At 58.2% G+C, this 19,580-nt stretch overlaps 1 protein-coding gene across 3 annotated transcripts; it reads right to left on the reverse strand.

Moving 5' to 3' along the window:
• Nucleotides 1–10,384: 10,384 nt before the first annotated feature.
• On the reverse strand, nucleotides 10,385–19,245 carry AK1 (adenylate kinase 1). Of its 3 annotated transcripts, XM_073806642.1 has the most exons (8): nucleotides 19,136–19,245; nucleotides 17,673–17,858; nucleotides 16,137–16,175; nucleotides 14,568–14,603; nucleotides 14,250–14,413; nucleotides 13,329–13,445; nucleotides 10,871–11,062; nucleotides 10,385–10,625 (listed from the first exon to the last, which is right to left on the reverse strand). In XM_073806642.1, exons 3-8 carry the CDS (start codon nucleotides 16,141–16,143, stop codon nucleotides 10,557–10,559), a joined length of 585 nt encoding a protein of 194 aa, XP_073662743.1. In that variant the 5' UTR covers nucleotides 16,144–16,175; nucleotides 17,673–17,858; nucleotides 19,136–19,245; the 3' UTR covers nucleotides 10,385–10,556. The 3 variants fall into 3 exon arrangements, with proteins under 3 accessions (XP_073662743.1, XP_033714549.1, XP_033714548.1); XM_033858658.2 differs by lacking the exon at nucleotides 17,673–17,858 and having other exon boundaries at nucleotides 19,136–19,235; XM_033858657.2 differs by lacking the exons at nucleotides 16,137–16,175; nucleotides 17,673–17,858; nucleotides 19,136–19,245 and adding an exon at nucleotides 14,909–14,992.
• Nucleotides 19,246–19,580: the final 335 nt, after the last annotated feature.

Here is a 19,580-nt window from a genome sequence, read left to right on the forward strand (position 1 = left end):
CAGGAAATGCGCTTCCTTAGACAAGGGGCCGGGCCAGGCGGCCTGCCAGGCGGGGAGAGGAAGTACCACGGGCTTTGTCGCTGGGTGGGGGGCCCTGGGGCGTGGGGGAGGCAGTGGGGTGGGAGGACCCAGGCTCCAGGCTCCTCTCCCCACACACCCAACCTCCCATCCCACCCTGTCCAGGGCTGGCTGGTGGGGTGCATTTGGCAGCCCCCAGGGGGCAGATGAAAAGAATCACCCCAACAGCCCACCAAGGGGAAATTTCAGGGGCCAGGCCTGGCCAAGGCGCTTCATGTGGAGCTCTGCTCCATGTACTCACTGTTCCCATTTTGCAGATGAGAAGACAGAGGCCTGCAGAGATGAGATTATTGGCCCAAGAAGATGGTGGAGCTGGAATTTGAACAGGTCTCATCGAGCACCAAAGGTGGCTTACATAAGTGTGGCACCCAGCTGGCGTTCCTTTGTTTTGTAAACAGGGAACCTGAGGCCCAGGATAAGGGAGGAACACTCCAAAATTGGCACAGCCTGGCAGCTGGGGCTGAGGTCTCAGGGCCCAGAGAGGACAGGGGATGGGCAGAGGGCCACTTTCTGTCTGTCCCCTCCGTGGCTGGAAAATACTTCAGGGACAAATGACAGCCCTAAATGAAAGCGTGTGTGTGTGGGGGGGGGACACACTTCAATGGCTTTTTTTTGGCTGTGTTGGGTCTTTATTGCGGTGAGGGGGCTTCTCATTGCGGTGGCTTCTCTTGTTGTGGAGCGCGGGCTCTAGGCACGTGGGCTTCCGTAGTTGTGGCACACGGGCTCAGTAGTTGTGGCTTGCGGGCTCTAGAGCTCAGGCTCAGTAGTTGTGGCGCACGGGCTTAGTTGCTCCGCGGCATGTGGGATCTTCCCAGACCAGGGCTTGAACCCATGTCCCCTGCATTGGCAGGAGGATTCTTAAACACCGCGCCACCAAGGAAGTCCCTTTAATGGCGCTTCTGACGTTCAAGACCCTGCCGTGCTTGCTCTGAGCTGTGAGATCTCAGTCATCCTGTTTGTAAAGTGGGCACGATGATGCCTTCCTCACCAGGCTGTTGTGAGGTTTCCATGGGTCGGGGCACTGCTGCGCAGAGCCCTGGGCCTGGCACTCAGGAAGCGCTCACCCATCAATGCTCCCTGAGCCTGGGAGACAATCCCAGAACTGTCCCTTGTTTGTTTTGCAAACAGTAAGAGCCAACTACATGCCTACCATGGTGCTGGTCACATGTGGCACTTTAGGGTCAGGCCCAAGGAAGCTCAGAGGAGGAAGCTGGAGCTGCCTGGAGGAGGTGGCATTTAGGCCTGGCCTGTGGAGGTCTGGGCAAGTTGGGAGTGGGGAGAGAAGGAAGGATGAGGAGGGCATGTCGGGCTGGGGACCAGCCTGAGCAAAGGCATAGAGGCAAGAAGTAGCCTGACCACCATGGGACAAGCAGGGGTGTGGTGGTGATGGGAAGCCTGGAGGGGCAGACTCTGGCCCTGCTCTGGGAGGGGGACCTTGAATGCCAGGGCTTTCTCCTGAAGGCCATGGGGAGTCATGAAGGGTTCTGGAGCAGAAGGTGCTGGCAGAGCAGGCTTTGAGAAGACAAATCTTGGTGTGTGCTGGCGGGACCCGCAGCGGGGATGGAGCCAGGGCTTTTTCTCTTTATACTGTCTTGGTCACAGATGGAGAAATTGAAGCCCAGGGAAGGAGGAGAAGGTGGGAGCCCTGGCTGCCTCTGAAGGGAGCAGAGGGCAGAGCGGGAGTGTGTTTGTGTCTGCAGGAGCTGACCCCTGGGTGGGAAGGGCGGGTGTGGCTCCTTGGGTGGGGAACGGGGCTGGTGGGGAGGGAAGGTTCTCTTGCCCAGCCCTGCGGCTGGCTGCATGGCCAATTCCTGGCCAGGCATGAGTGTGGGCTCACAGGAGACCCATCTCGGCCCAGCAGGCCAGGAAGGCCGTGACAGGGAGCACGGGGCCACCCCAAAGCGGCAGCCCGAGAGTAGCAGCTCCTCTGCCTTTTCCTGCAGCCACGGAGATGGGGAGGTGGGTGTCACGAGGCAAAGGGTGGCTTCAGTAGGGGAAGGTTGGGCGAGGTTTCCCAGGCGCCCCTACCAGCGTCTGTGCCCCAGGGACAGTTAGTTAATCCAGTTCCCTGGGGCTGAACTCTCCCTCCGCCCCGCCCTAGGCGTTCACCTTATCAGCTCTGAATCCTCACAGCCACCCCTAAGTCACACCATTGACAGAGGAGGAGCCCAAGGCCTCCTGAGGTTTGGGAGACCCCCAGCTGGAGACCCCAGGACCGCCTGGCTCCAAGCTCAGCTCCTTCCCTGCTGATCCCATCTGAGTTGAATCTGGAGAGGACAGATGTCACTGGGTGAGGGGGACTGTGGTCCAGAATGGGCGTTGGGGTATCTGAGGCCGTAACATGGACCCCATAGGAGGCCCTTCTCAAACCTCCCTCCCTCCCACCCTCATGCTGCACAATCCAACCCCTCCCACATTGTAAACAAGACCCACCGGGTTTCTCTTGAAAGCAGGAGAGGCTGCAGGTGGACACAGAAGAACATGCAGCAGACTTCCAGGGAAAGAGAAATCTATAGGCGGCACAGGAGGGCCTGGAGCCCTGACCCCAGAGACCCGGTGGAGGAAGGAAGAGATTGGGACCCCCTGGGGTGGAGAGGCGGTCACCCCGAAGCTCCCACAGCACCGTGGGCCTCCCCCACCCCCGCTTGTGTGAGTCGTGCTATGTAGGTCTCTCCACTCGACTAGAAGCCCCTCGAGGGCAGGGGCTTTTGATGCCTCTGCACCGCTGTGTCCCCAGCACAGAGCCAGGACTCTTTGGCCCTTGAAATCATGAAGTGCTCTGGAAGGTAAGGCAGGGGCTGGGGCCATGGAGGCATAGGGAAACTGAGGCACAGAGAGATAAGCCTCGCTCCTGCTTCCCAGTGGAAGAGGCCAGGCCGGGACTGGGCTGCGTCCCCAGGAAGCTGCACGGTCACACTGTCTTACAGGCAGGGACAGACCTTGAGTTAGCGGTCTCCTGTTTGCCCCCCGGATGCACGCTCCATCCCAATGGACACATCTACCTCCTCTCAGCCCTGCACAGTTCAGAGAGGGGAAGGAGGTGGAGGATTTGTCCCTCTGATACCTTCCCTGCAGGGTCACTGCAAATTGGTGGCCTCCCTGCACTGAAGGCCACGGCCCTGACCTGGCCCTCTCCACAAAGCCCTTCAGGCCAAGGATGGTCATGGCCCACGGCCGCCGCCAGCCCCGGGCTTCTGCACTGTCCCTTGTGGTTTCCCTCCACCCTGCCCACACCTGTGTCAACAGACCCTTCATCAAACTCTTCTCAAATTGCCCCACTGGAGCGTGCCATCTGTTTCCTGCTGGGGCTCCGACTGATACAGACATTTTCAGGTGCCGCCTGCCTACCCATACGCCAGAGAGACGCGGCCAATAGCCAGACGTCTGTGCCTGGGCCCCACCGTGGGCAGGCACACGAGTTCCGCTCCTTCCTCCCCCTGGCTGGCCGGGAAGGCCGGGGCTGCAGGAAGGGATGGAGCACGCGAACCCTGGCCACTGGCCACTGGAGGAATTTTAGGCGGCCCCCAGGGATTCCCCCAACCAGGCGGCAGTCCGTCTCCAGCACCGGCCTGGAGCCAGTGGCTGTCGAAAAGAACAGGGCCAGACCCACATGGGCCAGGGACAAAGTGGGTACAGGGGAAAGAGGGCACTGGTCTGGGAGCCACAGGGTATCCAGGCTCTGCCCTTGTGGCTTCAGGCAAGACTTTAACATATTCCGGGTCTCAGTTTCTCCCTGTGCGCAGCGGGAGGCCAGCCTGCTGGCCTGGGGGAGCTCAAAGCCCAGGCGGACAGTCAGAATCACTGCACCACTCACACACTTGCCCTGTGCCAAGTGCCACCTCACGGCCACTTTAACGGGCTGAGACCGTCATGTCCCCATCTTACAATGGAGGAAACTGAGGCTCAGGTGTGCAGGACAACAGGGCTGAGGAGAAGCAGAGGATAATTCAAATCTGGGCCTGTCTTTCCTCCCTTGGCTTCCAGAACATTCCGTCCTGGTTTTCCTCCCACCTCCCTGGTCACCTTATCTGTCTCTTCACTGGTCCCTCCCCATCCTCCCATGCTTGGACCCTGGGTCTCTTCCCTTCTCTGTTTACCCTCACTCCCAAGTCAGGTTTTCTCAAATCTTTGTGACCATGACGTCATGTCCCAGCACAAACCCTGGGATTCAGGCTCAAATAATTAAAACAAACATTTTGTGAACCTACGTATAGGTATATATACCCTTATGAGGTACATCCACCCTGTTCCATTTTCTTTCAAATACTGATCACTAGTGCCCTATTGATTTCACTGCCATAGAATAGAACGCCCTAGGTGCTCGCTACTCAAAGTGTCGTCTTCTTTTTTTCTTTCTTTTTTTGGCCACGCCATGTGGCGTGTGGGATCTTAGTTCCCTGACCAGGGATCGAACCCGCGCCCCCTGCAGTGGAAGTGCAGAGTCTTAACCACTGGACAGCCAGGAGTCTTAGTATCTCCTGGGAGCTTCTCTCAGGCCCTGCCCCAGACCTGCTGAATCAGAGCCTGTCTTTCATCAGTATCCTTAGGGCATTCACGTGCACATTAAAGTTTGAGAAGGACTGTTCTGGGTGCCCTTATCCAGACAGATAGCTTTATTTATTTATTTATTTTAAATGTATTTATTTATTTTTGGCTGAGAGGAGGTAGATGTGTCCATTGAGACGGAGCGTGCATCGGGAGGGCAAACAGGAGACCGCTAACTCAAGGTCTGTCCTTATTTATTTATTTTTATTTTTGGTCTTGCTGCACGCAGGTTTTCTCTAGTTGTGGCGAGCGGGGGCTACTCTTCATCGTGGTGCGCGGGCTTCTTATCGCGGTGGCTTCTCTTGTTGCGGTGGCTTCTCTTGTTGCAGAGCACAGGTTCTAGGTGTGCAGGCTTCAGTAGCTGTGGCACGCAGGCTCAGTAGTTGTGGCTCGCAGGCTCTAGAGTGCAGGCTCAGTAGTTGTGGCGCATGGGTTTGTTGCTCCGCGGCATGTGGGATCTTCCTGGACCAGGGCTTGAACCCGTGTCCCCTGCATTGGCAGGTGGATTCTTAACCACTGAGCCACCAGGGAAGCCCAGACAAATAGCTTTAAATACCATACATATACTGGTGGCTCCCAGCTTTGTGTCTCTAGCCAGAACTCTTCCCCAGGCTCCAGGCTCTTAATAAGCAACTCACACTTCACACATCCAAAACTGGGCTCTATTAGTCCTCTGCCAACTGTTCCTGCCTCAGTCTCCCCATCTCAGACCATGACAGCTCCCTCCTCTCGTTGCTTAAGACTTAAGGGTGACCTTGACTCTGTTATGCCCTTCATCCAACCTATAAGTAAATCCTGTTGTCTCCTCCCCCCAAATTCCCATTGTTTGTGGGGTTCCCACCACCCTACAGCTGCCGCTCTGGTCACCACCAGCACCTCTGGGAATATAGCAGTCACCGCCTCAGTGGGCTTTCTTGCTTCCACCTTTGCTCCCAGCCCATTCTGTACACCGTAAAGGGAATCCCTTAAAACCAAGTCAGGTTCCATCCCTCCTCTGCTCAGTGCCCTCTGCAGGCAACCATGTCACTCAGTGTAAAAGGCAGAGCCCCTTAAATGGCCCTCGAGGTTCCCCACCCCGTCCCCTCTTCGACCTCTTCTCTTCCCCAACTCGCTCAATCCACTGCAGCTGGCGTCCTTGCTGTTCCTTGAACGTACCAAGCACGTGCCCACCTCAGGGCCTTTGCACTTGCTGTTCCCTCTCCCTGAAACACTGTCCCCCTAGATAACCACGGGTCTTGCTCCTCTTCCTTTAAGTTGCAGATCAAATGTCACACGGGCAGTGCAGGTTTCCCATCGCATTGTAAATAGCCCTCTCCCCACACCAGCAATTGGACCTTGGGCGCATGTCCCCATCTGACATACTATATATTGTTTATTCTGTCTGTCTCCCTCTTTACAACAGAAGTTCCATGAGGGCAAGGGCCTTGCTTTGTTTGCTGCTGAATCCCCATCGCTTAGCATAGTGCCTGGCCCATGACAGGCGTTCAGTAAGTGCTCATGCAATGAATGAATGGACTTAACCACTGGCCTACACAGCCTGGGATCTCACAGGTTGTGATTCTGAGTGTCCAGGGTGTGGGTGTTGGGGGCATTCTGAGCCCAGGGACAGGGTCTCTGAAGAGGGCAAATGACTCCTCAAGGATACAGGGAGGTGACCAGGGTCAGTGGTCCTGACTCTATTCTAGAAGAGGGAAATCCCTCAAAGTCTCCCTCTCTTTCCCCAAGGAAAGGTCCTGGTCCCTGCCGCCTCCTGGGTGATGTTGACCTTCTTGATAAAACCCAACGATGCCCAAGGTCTAGAGAACCCGTGAAGACCACCTAAGAGGCAGAAGGATTCCACTGGGCCAGGATTCTAGAACCTCTGAGTTGTAGGGACTCTGAGTTTATAGGAAGAGAAACTGAGGCCCAAGAAGGGGAGAGACTGTCCAGCACCCCATGAACCACAGTGGGAAGCAGAGGCAGGAGAGCCTGCACCAGAACCCCAGGATGGGGGCAGAAGCAGGAGAGGCAGGCGAGGGTCTAGTCCTGTGCCCCTGCCTCGCTGTGTGACCTGGGCAAGCCACACAACCTCTCTGGGTCTGCTTGCCAGAGAGGAAGCCCTGTGCTCGCCTGCTGCGCATGTCCAGTAGGGCTCTGCACCCCCCCTCCAAAGCCCCCCCACTGTGGAGCCGCCAGGCCTTCCTGTTTACTCGAGGCCCCTCTCGCGTCTGGGAGGCGACAGCCTTGGCCTCCTCTGCTCCCTGCTTCCGCTTCCTTCCTCTCCCACTTCAGTGCCTCCGGCCAGGCCCTCAGGAGCCCCGAGGCCAAGACTTAGGGGCTCAGTACACGGGAGGCATCTGAGGACACCACCCTATCTGGGAGCCCACCCTGTCTGAGACCCTGAAGTTACAGAGGCACCGTACCAGTCCCCTGGATGGTTAGAATGTTCCAACATCTTGGGACAAGCCTGGAGTGTCCCCAGAGACCTCAAGAGTGTGACAGCTTCTGCTGTCTCAGATCCAATGCCATGCCGCCCTCTCAGCCCACCACTAGGGGCTGAGCACACGCTGACCCTACAGATGCCCCCTCCTCCCACGCCCTCCCTGGGCTCCCGCCTCCACAGAGCAGCTTCTCTCTGAGCTCCTCAAAGTATGGGTCTCGGACCAGCAGCTGGGGCCTCCCTCCCAAACCAGACTTGCTGAATCAGAATCAGCTTTTTGTTTTTTGTTTGTTTTTTTTTTTTTGTGGTACGCGGGCCTCTCACTGTTGTGGCCTCTCCCGTTGCGGAGCACAGGCTCCGTAGGTGCAGGCTCAGCGGCCATGGCTCACGGGCCCAGCCGCTCCACGGCATGTGGGATCCTCCCGGACCGGGGCGCGAACCTGTGTCCCCTGCATCGGCAGGTGGACTCTCAACCACTGCGCCACCAGGGAAGCCCCAGAATCAGCTTTTTAATAAGACCCCAGGGAGATGCGTGTGCAGGTTAAAGCTGGAAGCGCTGCAGATCTGACCATCCTGCCCGGTTTAAAAACCCTTCCTGAGCCTCGCCTATTAGGTATTCCTGCCCCAAAGTCTTCACTCGCATCTAGGAAGACTACAACTAACTTCCAGTTTACAATAAATTCAGGGGACGGGGCAGCTAGTTAAACACACCACGAAGAAGCAACAGACAAATCTGGAAGGAAGAATTTTCTGCAGGACAGCTGATCCCGTCACAGGCCAATGTCAAAGAGTAGGAAGGACGTTCTAGGTTGAAGAGGTTTAATGGACATCACAACCAAATGCAGCATGTGGTCCTGGATAGCGTCCCACTTTGACCAAAGATACATTTTGGGGACAACTGGGGAAAATTGCATGTGGTCTGATTATTACCTATGACAATGTTACTGTAACTTAGTGTTCCTGGACCTCTGAGTTGTGGTTATATAGGAAAGTGTCCTTATTTATCGGAGAGTCACGCTGAAGTCAGACTTCAGTGGTGAAATGTTCTCATATCTGTGATTTACTTTAAAATAGCTTGGCGAAAGTAAAACAATGAAGTATGGAAAAATGTTACCAATTACTAAATCTCGGTGATGGGTATATGGGTGTTCATTATATTATTTCCTCCAATTTTCACTTTGAAATTTTTCATTAAAAAACAAAGCTCTTCAAAAACAAAACAAAACAAAAAAAAACCCCCACAAAGCTCTTTCTGAGCTTCCCATTGCTCTTAGGGGAAAGACTTGATGCTTGAGTCAGCATTCAAGGCCCTGAGAGCCTGGCTGCCCACCACCCACCACCCTGCCTCTAGCCTGCACTCCTGTCCCTCTAAGGCCTCAGCCCTCCCCACAGCTGGTCCTCTCCACCTTTGAGGCTCCGCAGAGCTCTTCCCTCCGCCCTTCCATGCCCTCTGTCTCATGGTGAAGCAAACTCCTCTGTACCCTCAAGGCCCCACTCCAGAGTTCCAGTTCAAGGCAACTCCCGCTACCAGGGGCTCCTCTGAGCTCTGTGCACTGAGCTGCCCAGAGCTGGTCTGGGTTCAGGAGGTGGGATGGAATTTTGTGAATACGGCTGCCCTCCTTCTGGGAGCCACAGCACAACAGGCTGGGGGCTCGCGACCCCATCTTTTGCCAGCATAGCCGTTGCTCCGGAAACGTGAACTAAGGAAACCCTCAAAGGGAGGCTCGCAGTGGCAAGGATGGGGTGGTGGTAGTTACTGGAGCTGTTAAACATTTTGTGTTTTTTTTCAAGGGTTTTTTTTTTCTTTAGTGAATAAAGTGATTCCATGGTGAAGAGTTTGGGTCAGCTTAGGTTTCCATAAACTGAAGACACACCTGAATTAATGAAGCTGTAATTTTAAAAAATGAAGATATTGAAGACAATTTTGTCAGGTGGATTTCTCTTAGCTTTTTATCATCTTGGGGGCATGTTTTTCCACTCCTCCTTGCGCTGATCATGACAACCTCGACAGAGGACGTGTGTGTGCGTGAGTGTGTATGTACATGCGTGTGTCCGTGTTTTAGCCCAGTTTGACAGATGCGACTTGGAGACCCTGACGTGGGCGGTCACAGAGTGAGCTGGGGCTTCCCGGTGCGCCCCAGGTGGCACGGGGCACAGAAAGACCAGCTGCAGAGACCTTCGGCCGCACCCCACCCAGGGCCGCATGACGCCTGCCTTCTAGAACCTATCTCCCCTGTGCTATCATTTATTGATTTCGTGTTCTTCTTTCAATAGACTCATCTTTTAAAACTTAAATACGTTTATTTTCAAGGAAAGTTTAAATAACTACTGTAAATGGAAAACCAGCCGCACGTGCTGTAGGTAGAAGGGGACACACAGGGGCACCCTCAGCCCCGCACAGGATTTCATTCCAGCTGGGGATGCCCTTTAAAGGGAGCCAGCTGGGCTTGGGACAGGTGTTAGGGACACGTGAGCACCAATGGAGACTTTCTCCGTGATGAGGTCAAAGAGTGAAAGAGAACAGAAGAGGGAAGATGCTTCTCCCCAGAGGATTCCGGGGCAGCCCCAAAGCACCCCAGCCCTGCACCTCCCGGAGGCTGCTGTGGTCTCCGGTCCCACAGGCCACGGTAACTGACCACCCACACCCCTTGCTCAGTGTGTTCTCATCCTGACCTTGGGGGAGGGCTGGGGGGAGGGGGCACTGATCCTGATTCAGATTTGGAAATGGGCTCAGGAAGGGCAGGTTGTGACCTGTCCAGGACCACATGGTGGGATATCCTTCAGGTCTCACCTCATCAGGGAGGCACCCCTGACCATGACCCCCCCCCATTCAATCCCGATGCCCTTTCCGGACCCTCAAATCTTCTTGCACCAAAGAGGCCAATTCGCTGGGCACTCGGCCGGCTGATGTGAGCTGCCTCCACTGCCCAGGAAGCCCTCCCACAGCCCATGACCACACTGCCTGCTCCAGCCCAGTCCCCAGCAGGGGTTCAGGACAGAAAACACGCTCGGAGAGCTAAGGGGCTCAGGACCAAGGCCACACGGCAAGGATGCAGAGGAACCCGGGCCAGGGCCCAGCTCTGCCTGACCACGAGCCCCCGAGAGCCAGGACCACTCCTCAGTCACCCAGCGTCCCCAGGCCTGGCACAGCCCAGGCCCAGCACGCCATGTGTGAAGAAGGGCCCTGCGTCTTCCAACGGAGCTAGGAGAGGGGCGCCGGCTGAGGTGGGCTGAGGGGCCCAGAGAGGAACGGGAAGGGGAGGGGCTGAGGACTCAAGGCTGGGGCGGCCACGCCATGTGAATCATCCCTGATGGAATCAAAGAAAAAGGAGTAAAACTGAATGTCCTTGGAAATTCCTTTAGTGCTCGGCTGTCCATGAAAACAGGATAAAGTGGCTTCCTCTGCCTGTGCTCCAGCCGGGCAGGGTGGAAGCGCTGAGCTCAGGCTGGGAAGGCCTTGAGTCAGGACGAGGGTGGGGCTGGGCTCTGAGCTGGAGAAGGGGCTCCAGCTTTGCTACTTGAGGGCGTCCAGGTGGGTGCAGACCTGGGAGAAGACACTGTCCACGGAGCCTTCAGCATTGACCTGTGGGGAGATGGGCCATGAGGGCAGGATGCCGGGGAAGGCTGGGTGGGCCCCACCGAGGCAGGGGGCTGACCTCTCCCGGAAGCCAGGCCAGGCTCCCCGAGCCCAGCCACAGTGGGCAGCAGCCCCTCATCCAACCAGTGGGGAAACCAAGGCCCAGACAGGAGGGCTGGCCCAAGGTCACAGCAATTTGAGGCCAAGCCAGGCAAAGACCCAGGTTGCCTAGGGCGCCCTCGGGCCCGCACCTTGCGGATGATGCCACGTTTCTCGTAGAAGGCGATCACGGGCTCCGTGGCCTTGTAGTAGGTCTCCAGGCGCTTCTTGATGGTCTCTTCATTGTCGTCCACACGTCCGCTGGTCTCTCCACGCTTCAGGAGCCGCTTGGTCATGGTCTCAGGGCCTGCGTCCACATACAGCAGCAGCGTGGGATGTCCGATCTGCAGGCGGGGCACTATTTACAGGGGCCTCATTCCTGCCCCCTGGGGCCATCTCCTCCCCATTTTCCCACTTCTGAGGCCCCACTGAGACCCACTCAGACCTTCAAGCCCTTCCCGCAAGGCAGCCTGAGGGACCTTCCTAAAACCAATCTGCCCTGCCCCTCCGCTGCTCAAACGTCTTCCATGGCTCCCCAGTGCCCTCAGGAGAAAGTCCTAACTCCTTACCTGACCTACCCTTCCCCCCACCTCCTCATCTCGTGCTTCTCAGTCCTTTGCTCTCCTGGCTTCAGCCACACGGACTGTCTGTGGTCTGGGCTCTCATCCACCTCCTCCCTTGCCAGGCCTTTGCTCATGCCGGGAACCTTGGCCAGGAACCCTTTCCCTCAATACCAAGTGCTCGCCTTCGGATTTGAGCTAAGATCTCATTCCTCTAGGACAGTCTTTGCAGATGCCCCCCCCCCCCCACCATCCCAGCTCTCTGCGACACGCGTTTCCAGTCCCCCTTTACTTCTGCCTCGAGCTTGTCTCAGGAGGACCTCTGGTTATTTACTTAAGGTCCCTCCCCCAGCCAGGCCTGGAGCCCCCGAGGGCAGGTAGGTGGTCTTATACCTGCAAGGCTGGATATGAACTTGACAAAGGAATAAGGAGGGCTGAGTGAAGGGGCGAGGGCCTGCTGAGCTCTGGGGGTTCTGAACAATGTCCCTGTCATTGCAATAAGCGTTTCATCTGCAGGGAAGATTTGGAAGGGCCAGGAGGCCGACCTGTCTTCCTTTGGTGAGGCCCAGGCGCCCCCTGCTGTCCAGAGCCGAGAAGACCAGGTGCCCAGCCCTGTCGCCCAGTAGCACCCACAACGGCCCCAGGAGGGATGGGTTAACTTTCATTAACCACATTTTCTAGATGTGACCCTGAGGGCCTGAGGCGACATCATGCATCTGGTACATCAGGACGTGCCTCAGGGCTGCCTGGCATCTGACCTCAGGGTCCATGGCCTCCTAGTCTGAAGGAAACCCAGCCAATCCCCATTGCATAGATAGGGAAACTGAGACCCAGACCAGGACAGACACTTTCTTGAGGTCTTGCAGTCATTTCGATGTCAAGGAATATAATATCCTCCCTCTGGATGAGGCTCAAAGCTATGGAAGCCCAAAGATGGCCCAGCCTCACAGAGACAGGCAATGGGGATGGAGGTCTGTGCTGCCCCAGCCCCCTAAGATGCCCGGTCCTCCCCGCAGGCATTCCCGCTGCCGAGAAGCCCTCCCTGAGCCCGCACCCGCCCTTAGAGGTCAGCAGACCTCTCCCTCCTCCTGGGCACTTGCAGTTTCATGTTTCCCCCATATGGCCTGTGACATCAGAGGTATTGGTGTGTGCATCTGTGTGTGCACATGTGCGTGCATCTCTGTGCGTCCTGTATCTGGATGTACTGCATCTGTGCACACACTGCATGAGTGTGCGTGTGTGTACATTAGATGCTTGTGTACACGTGTGCATATGCCTCTGGCCTTGTGCATGTGTAAGTGTCTGTACCTGTGTGCACATGTACGTGTGCTTGTATGCCTGTGGGCACATATGCCTGCACATGTGTGTGTGTGAGTGAGGTGCTCCCCCACTGTGGAAAGTCTTCCTGGGGGACACCCGTGCTAGGCAGCCCAGAGCCCTCGTCCTCAAGGCTCACTCTTTCCAGCCAGACTCCCCATGGCACCTGGAAGGAGACTAGACGCCCCTCTGTGGCATTCAAGGCCTCAGCCTGGTCTGAACGTCCCCACCCACATCACTGCCGGTTGCCCTGCCCCACAGATTCTGTTCTCCCCACACCAGCGTGACCCTTCCAGCCCTATCCATGCTGTTCCCTGCCCCTCTGATCGTGTGTTTATGGGGTGCCAAGCCCCACTTTTGAAGGATGCATTCTCTCTAATCCCCACGCTGCCCCTCAAGGCAGCTGCGAACTGTCTGTCCCCATTTTGCAGTTGGGGACACCGAGGTTCAGAGAGGCAGCCTGACTGGCCCAAGGCCTCAAGCAGCTGAGCTGGAACCTGCGGCCATGTTCGTGAATTCCCCAGCCTGGTGCCTTCTCTCCTTCCATTCATTTTCTTCTAGACTTCTAGAAAGACTTCCAGAAAGTCTCCCTGGTCTCCCTCCTTGCCCACCCTCCCACCCGCCCACCCTCCCACCCGCCCACAATCAATCTCTCTCCCTCTGCTCAGAACTGCCCATCACAGCAGCCTTCGCCGGCTCATCCCATGTCACAGCTCCAAGAGGTTGCACTTACCCTCCGCTCAAACTCTTCCCCCTGCTTCACCTCCCGGGGGTAGCCGTCGATCAGGAAGCCTTTGGAAGTATCTACCTTGGCCAGCATGGCGTCTCGCAGCATGTCCAACACTGTGTCCTGGAGGCGTGGCAAAAGAAGGCGGGGTCATGACCCCCTATTCTCCACCCCCTCCTCGGGCCTCTGCACGCGTTGCCCCACAGCCAGAAATGCCCTCTGCCCTAACACAGATTTCCCAAACAAGCCTCCCTCTCCAGGAAGCCTTCTGTGAACTGTGACGACTTGATTGATTGATTGAATCATTCATTCATTCGTTCATTCATTCATTCATTTCTTCATCCACTCAATAATATGACTGAGCCCCTCCTCCCAGCCTCCTGTCTGGGCCCTGAGGACACAGCTGTGAACAAAGCAGACCTTCCCTGCCCTCCGCAAACTCACAGTGTGCTGAGGGGACAGACAATTACACCGTTGATTTATAGTTTCCAAGCATGACATGGGTTATACGGACAAAGAAGGGAGGCTACTGGAGTATAAAGTTGGCGGGAGGGGGTGGTCTTAGCCTAAGTCTGAGGAGTCAGCAAGGTATGAAAGATGAGGAGGAAAGAACATTCCAGGCAGGAAAGAGTGTGATCAGTGTGAGGGGACAGAAAGGCCAGGGTGGTGGGAGTCCGGAGGGGTTGGTGGTGGGAGGGATTGGTGGTGGGAGGGGTTGGTGGTGGGAGGGGTTGGCAGGGCAGGTCCTGGAGGCTCCCGGGAGCTTCCGGAAGGAACTTTCTGCCAAGGGCAGTGGGGACCCTCAGGAGGGTTCAGAAACAGGGAAGGTCATGGTCTGCCTTGCTAGTGTGTCATGGGCTTTGCTGGCTGGTGTCCACTCAGGGCCACCATCACCCCCCAACCCTCACCCTGCCGGGGCCCACTCACCAGTGGCACCAGCTGCCCCTTCTCCATGATTTCCGACAGCATCTTTCCCCTGGCTGAGCCTGAGCTGACCTCAGCCCGCAGGAGGTCCCCGGTGGAGAGGTGGGTGTAGCCGTACTTCTGGACAATCTTCTCACACTGGGTGCCCTTCCCCGAACCAGGCCCGCCTGCAAGCGCCCGCCCATTCAGAAGCCCCGAGAAATGGGACAGGGTCTGCCCGGGTCACCCAGTGAAGCGGGGGCAGAGCCCAGGGTGCAGCCCCAGGCCCAGGCTCCCACCAGGGCCTGCAAAGCCCCTCCCTGCCTGCTGCCTTGGACTCACCCACCACAAAGATGATCCTGGTTTTCTTCAGTTTCTCTGTGGGAGAGAAGAGGGAAGCAGAGCTCAGTGAGTCACTGGACAGAGAACCAGAGGTACCTCTGGGATCCCAGGCCTGTGCTGGGCCCCAGGCAGTTGCACACACACAGCTCATGGTCCTGTCGGAGAGGCAGATGAGTCAGCCCAGAGTGAGGGATAACGGGGCGAGGAAAACTCAGAGACCGGGACAGGTCAGGGAGAAGAGGGTGTTCCAGGCCTGAAGGCTACGGGCTCAGCACACGCTGTGACGGTGACCCTCAGGGGCTCGGACGCCAACCTTCGCGTTGGCCGAGATGCCTGGTCACCTTGGGCGTTAGCGTCTTCCACGCTGCGGGCGTCTGGTGCCGAGCAGCAGGCCCACATGGTCCTGCTCTGCTGTGTCCCCTGCCCTTCCCCTCCCGGGCCCTGGGCCAGCCTGCCGCCTGCCTTCCCTGGGCGGTACCAGTGTGGAGTTGGCAACCACAACACACGTTGCCCTGGAGACGGTTGCCGGGGTGGGGGGGGAGGGGGCTCTGGTGGGCACGTGGAACCCTTGCCCGGAGAGGGAGGGAGCTTACGTTTCAACCTCTATCTCAGAACTCAGCAAGAGTAGCCCCACCAGAGAGGGGGGAACCTAGGCCTAGAGGCAGGGGCCTGCTCCAGGGATGCCAGAGCTAGGGCTGCGGCCGGGGCTTCTTCCCAGGCTGCCAGGCCTTCCCCGCTTCTCAGGGAAGTAGGAGCTCGTTGTGTGCACTTAGGAAAGAAGTCCCTGCCCCAGTGGGGAGGTGAGCTCGGCAGTTCCCCGGGGTCCTCCCAGCCATGAGGCTGGAGGTCTAGAGGAGCTGCCGAAGAACGACTTCTGTGGGTTCCCATCGTCTGCTGCCGTGTGATGGGCACAAGCCTGGGCGTGGCGGGGAGGCCACAGCCCAGTGGCAGCGGATGTTCAGAGGCCCGGGGGTGGAAGGATGACCGCCGGCCTCAGGCCGCAGCAGCAGCCAGGACAGCTGGGTTCCTTTAAGAGCCGCCGAGGCCGAGGCCCAGCGCCAGGGAGGGATGGGTGGTGCTGCCAGGAGGCGGGCCAGCCGGGCTCTTGGCCCAAGTCTGCCTCCAGGTCCCAGCCTATAGGAGCCACGAGGGCCCAAGACATCCTCAAGACCCACCCCTGCTGGTCTGGGAGAGGGGCAGGAATGTGTCAGTGTTTGCCTTGGCATTTGCACTCTTGGGGCCTCTCCACAGGGCAGGCTTTCCCTCACCAGTGCCGCCCCCTCTCCAGAAAGAGCCAGAGATTCAGCTCTATAAATACCAGTGTAGGAGGTGAGCTGGGGGGCCCTCAGGAGCCTCAAGGAGGCCTCTTCCCTTCTAAAAGTAATCCTGGAGCTGGTATATCCTGTGAGAGGCCTGAAGAAGATGCTGGAGGCCCCCAGATAGGCCCCTTCTAGCAACCCCAGAGCCACGTCCAAACCCTCCCCGAATGTCTCCCGAAAGCACACCCCCTAAACAGATGGGCACACTGAGGCCCAGGCTGTGAGCAGGAAAAGAGGGGAGCTTCCGTACCTTCCATCCTGCCGAGGTCTGGGGAGCCGAGTCAGCACTCTGCAAGACAAGGGCACAGGTGGGGAGGGGGAGGGGGATTTTCCTGCCTCTGCTCCCACCCAGCCACATGGTGTGCCAGGCCCTGACATCCTCTGAGGGTGGAGGGGCTGGTGGGGGCAGGGAAGGCCCAGGAGGCTGGGAGGACTTCACAAAGTCCCCTTTCCTCTGGATGTCTCCACTGTCCTGTCCCTGCCTCCTCCCTCTGGGGCCAGACAGCGGGGGCAGCACGGAGGGGCATAAACAGCCACACCAACAACTGCTGAGCTGCTCCCCTTGCGATTCCCGGAAAACAGGCCCTGGGTCCTGCATCTGCCCGACAACTTGACAACGCGCCCCAGGGCCCGGAGGAAGGCCCGGAGGCAGGCAGGTGGGAGGGGAGCTGCACGTGTCCTCATCTGGGATGAGGTTTGGACTAGGATGCTCAAAGGGACACAGAGGCCCAGGGTGGGAGAGAAATTTGCGGGGCTGCTCACGTGACCACAGCCTGTACAGTCCTCAGCTGAGGGGGTCCCCAGGCTCTCACCCTTGCACAGGCCCAACTTCCACCCTTGATGTGGCCCCTGCCCACACCTTCCCTCAGTGTGTAAATCAAGCCCAATGCCTCCTGGGACCCCCCGCCCCCCCGCTCTGCATCCACAGCCCCAGGGGTCTCCCTCCACCTTCCCTTCCCATCAGTGCCTTCAGAGTGACTGCAACACATCTTTGGCCCCCACTTCTTTACTCCCCACCCACCAGCCCTCCCCAAGGCCGCCAGCAAACATCAGAGATACTCTTGCCTTGGCCTTTGACCCTCAACCCTTGGCCAGCATTCCTCTTGCCAGGGACATCCCCACCCGGGGCCCCTACTCCACCCTCTCACTTTTGGCGTCAGGTTCCCAGGACCCCCATCCCTGCTCAGCCAGCCCAGGCCTCCTCTCCCAGCCCCAAACATCTACAGCCCCTGGACAGGCCCAGAGACCCCACAGACCCCGAGCCTCTAAACAGTCCCTCCCATGTCCCCAGCATTGCGCCCTATCACCCAGCCAGAGGCTGCAGTCAGAGGGGACGCCCTTCTCCCCACTCACGTCCACCCCACACACGCGAGCCCCAGCCATCCCCTCCTGAACGTCCCTCCAGTCCGTGTCCTCACCACCACTGCCGTGTTCCAAGCAGGGGACCTGGCCACTGCTCCAGCCTCCCGTGGGCCTCCTTACCTCCGTGCCCCACCAGGCAAACTGCAGGGTTTTCTCTGACAAGCATCAAACCACGTCTTTACCTGCTTAAAACCTTTCCATGTATGGCCCCCTCAGTCCCCAAAATAAACCCTAACGTAGCTGACCGGGCCCAGCGAGCTGGCCTCCAGCACCTTCTGCAGCCTTATCAGCCACTGCTTGAACTGCTCCGATCTCCCTCACCCACCACGACCGTGTCCCACTCCAGGGCCCGGCTAATGTTGCACCCAACACCTGGATGCCCTTCCCCAAGGTGCTACTGTTTAGGACTCAGTTCAGGTGTCACCTCCTTCAGGAAGCCTTCCTGGACTCTGCTCTCCACTCCCATACTGGCAGGTGACCGTCGCCCAGCATCACACACACCACACTGTACTGGGCCTCTCTGCTGTATACCGCAGGGCTGTGTCCACCACACTGGGCCTGGCCCCGGCTGAGCATAGCCCCGGGAGCCTCACTCCATCCTCACAGTCACCTTGGGAGGGAAGGAGAGACTTGCTCCAGGGCCTGGCTGGGGTCACACTTGAGGCTACGTTTTCTGCTGCCCCGGGCCTGGCACCCACTAGGTCCTTTAGCAGCTTTGCTGACCGTCCCGCTGCTCATGGGCTATGAGTTATAACCTCTTTCCTGCTGAGTGTGCTTAAGGAAGAGTAACAGCTGCCAGTGCCCCTCTGCAGCTGGTGGGGGAGGGAGAGGCCCCCAGGCCAGGGACAGCCTGCCTCGAAGACACCCTGAGGGGTGTTCCTGACCCCACCCTGCCCTGCCCCCTCCTGGTAACCTAAGCCCCTCTGTCCTGCTGGCACCTGCCACTTCTTGGTCCAAAATAACTTGGGTTGTGAGGAGTCCTCACAGAAGCCAGGGGTCCAGGACAGAGTTGGGTTACGGGCTCCGCACCCAGGCCTTATAAGGTCCCCAAATCAGGGCCATGGCAACTCCTAATATGACTGGGTGGTCTGCTGAGGGGCCTGGGGAGCTGAGGCCCGATGGGACAGCGACTTCATCTCAATCACAAGGCAAGGCCAGGGCAAGACCCAGGTCTCCCAGCTTCTGACCAAGAGCAGCATTTCCAGTGGTTGGCAACTGGTTAGGGTTCAAATCCCAACTCTATCACTCAGCTGTGTGACCTTGGGCAGCTGCTGTACCCTCTCTGGGCTTGTACCCCCAGGTCCAGTCCTGCTGCTGCTGGAGAGTCCTAGGCAGGTAACTGAGCAACACGCAGGAAAGGCCCCATGGGCTGTCCCAGGGCTCCCACAGGGCCCCTGCTTTTCAGGAGGCGGGGGCAGGGGGCCAAACATCCAGGGGGCTTCCCGTCCCCCCAGCACTCAAAATGACATGACAGGATAGCTCCTCCCATCACCTAGGCTGCCCCTGCCCAGGTCCTCGGGGCAGGCAGTCCAGCCACAGCTCCCCCTCCCCAGTCCCCAGGTGGGACGTGCCAAGGGCAGGGACCTGGAGCCCCAAGAGTGCCGGCAGGACAAAGGGGTGACTGTCGCGGAGGCTGGGAGGGAGAGCAACACACACACACACACACACACACACACACACATCCACAATGGCACACACAGTGTGGCACTAATACCCAGAGCAGAGCCTGGGGAACAGGCAAGCAGATGCCTACAGATCGCAACCATGGATACAAACACAGCCACGCAAACCCGGAGGACGCCCTGCCACACACAAACACGCACCCCCACTCCCCGCAGGGGCACCCCCCCCCCACGTGCACAGGCACGCACACGGGCACACACTGACCTGAGGGAGGGGTGCGGGTGGGCACCGGGGACAGTGTGTGCCCTGCCCGTCCTCGCCGGCCGCCCGCTCGCAAAGGCGACTATTTATAAGGTTGTCAGCGGCGCACGGCATGCCGGGAGCCAGCGCTCCTTGATGGCAGGGAGGGAGGGACAGAGGGAGGGAGAGCGGACCGGGAAGGGAGCGGGCACCGGACCAGAGCGGAGCCCTGATGGGAAGCCAGGCCAGCGCCCTCGCCGTGCACCTGCGGGTGGCTGTGCCTGCACACGCGTAGGGTACTTTACAGCTTCCCCAGGGTTTTTCATTCCTTCGTCACCCCCACTGTTCCCGCATCACTCCAGGGGGACGGGACCAGGCTTCCTGTATGACAGCTGGGGAAACATACCCAGAGAGGAGAGGCTCTCTGCACAAAATCCCAAAGCAAATTGGTGGCAGAGAGAGGCCAGGA

Source organism: Tursiops truncatus, chromosome 6 (genome assembly GCF_011762595.2).
Source record: "Tursiops truncatus isolate mTurTru1 chromosome 6, mTurTru1.mat.Y, whole genome shotgun sequence".
Taxonomy (NCBI): Eukaryota; Metazoa; Chordata; class Mammalia; order Artiodactyla; family Delphinidae; genus Tursiops; species Tursiops truncatus.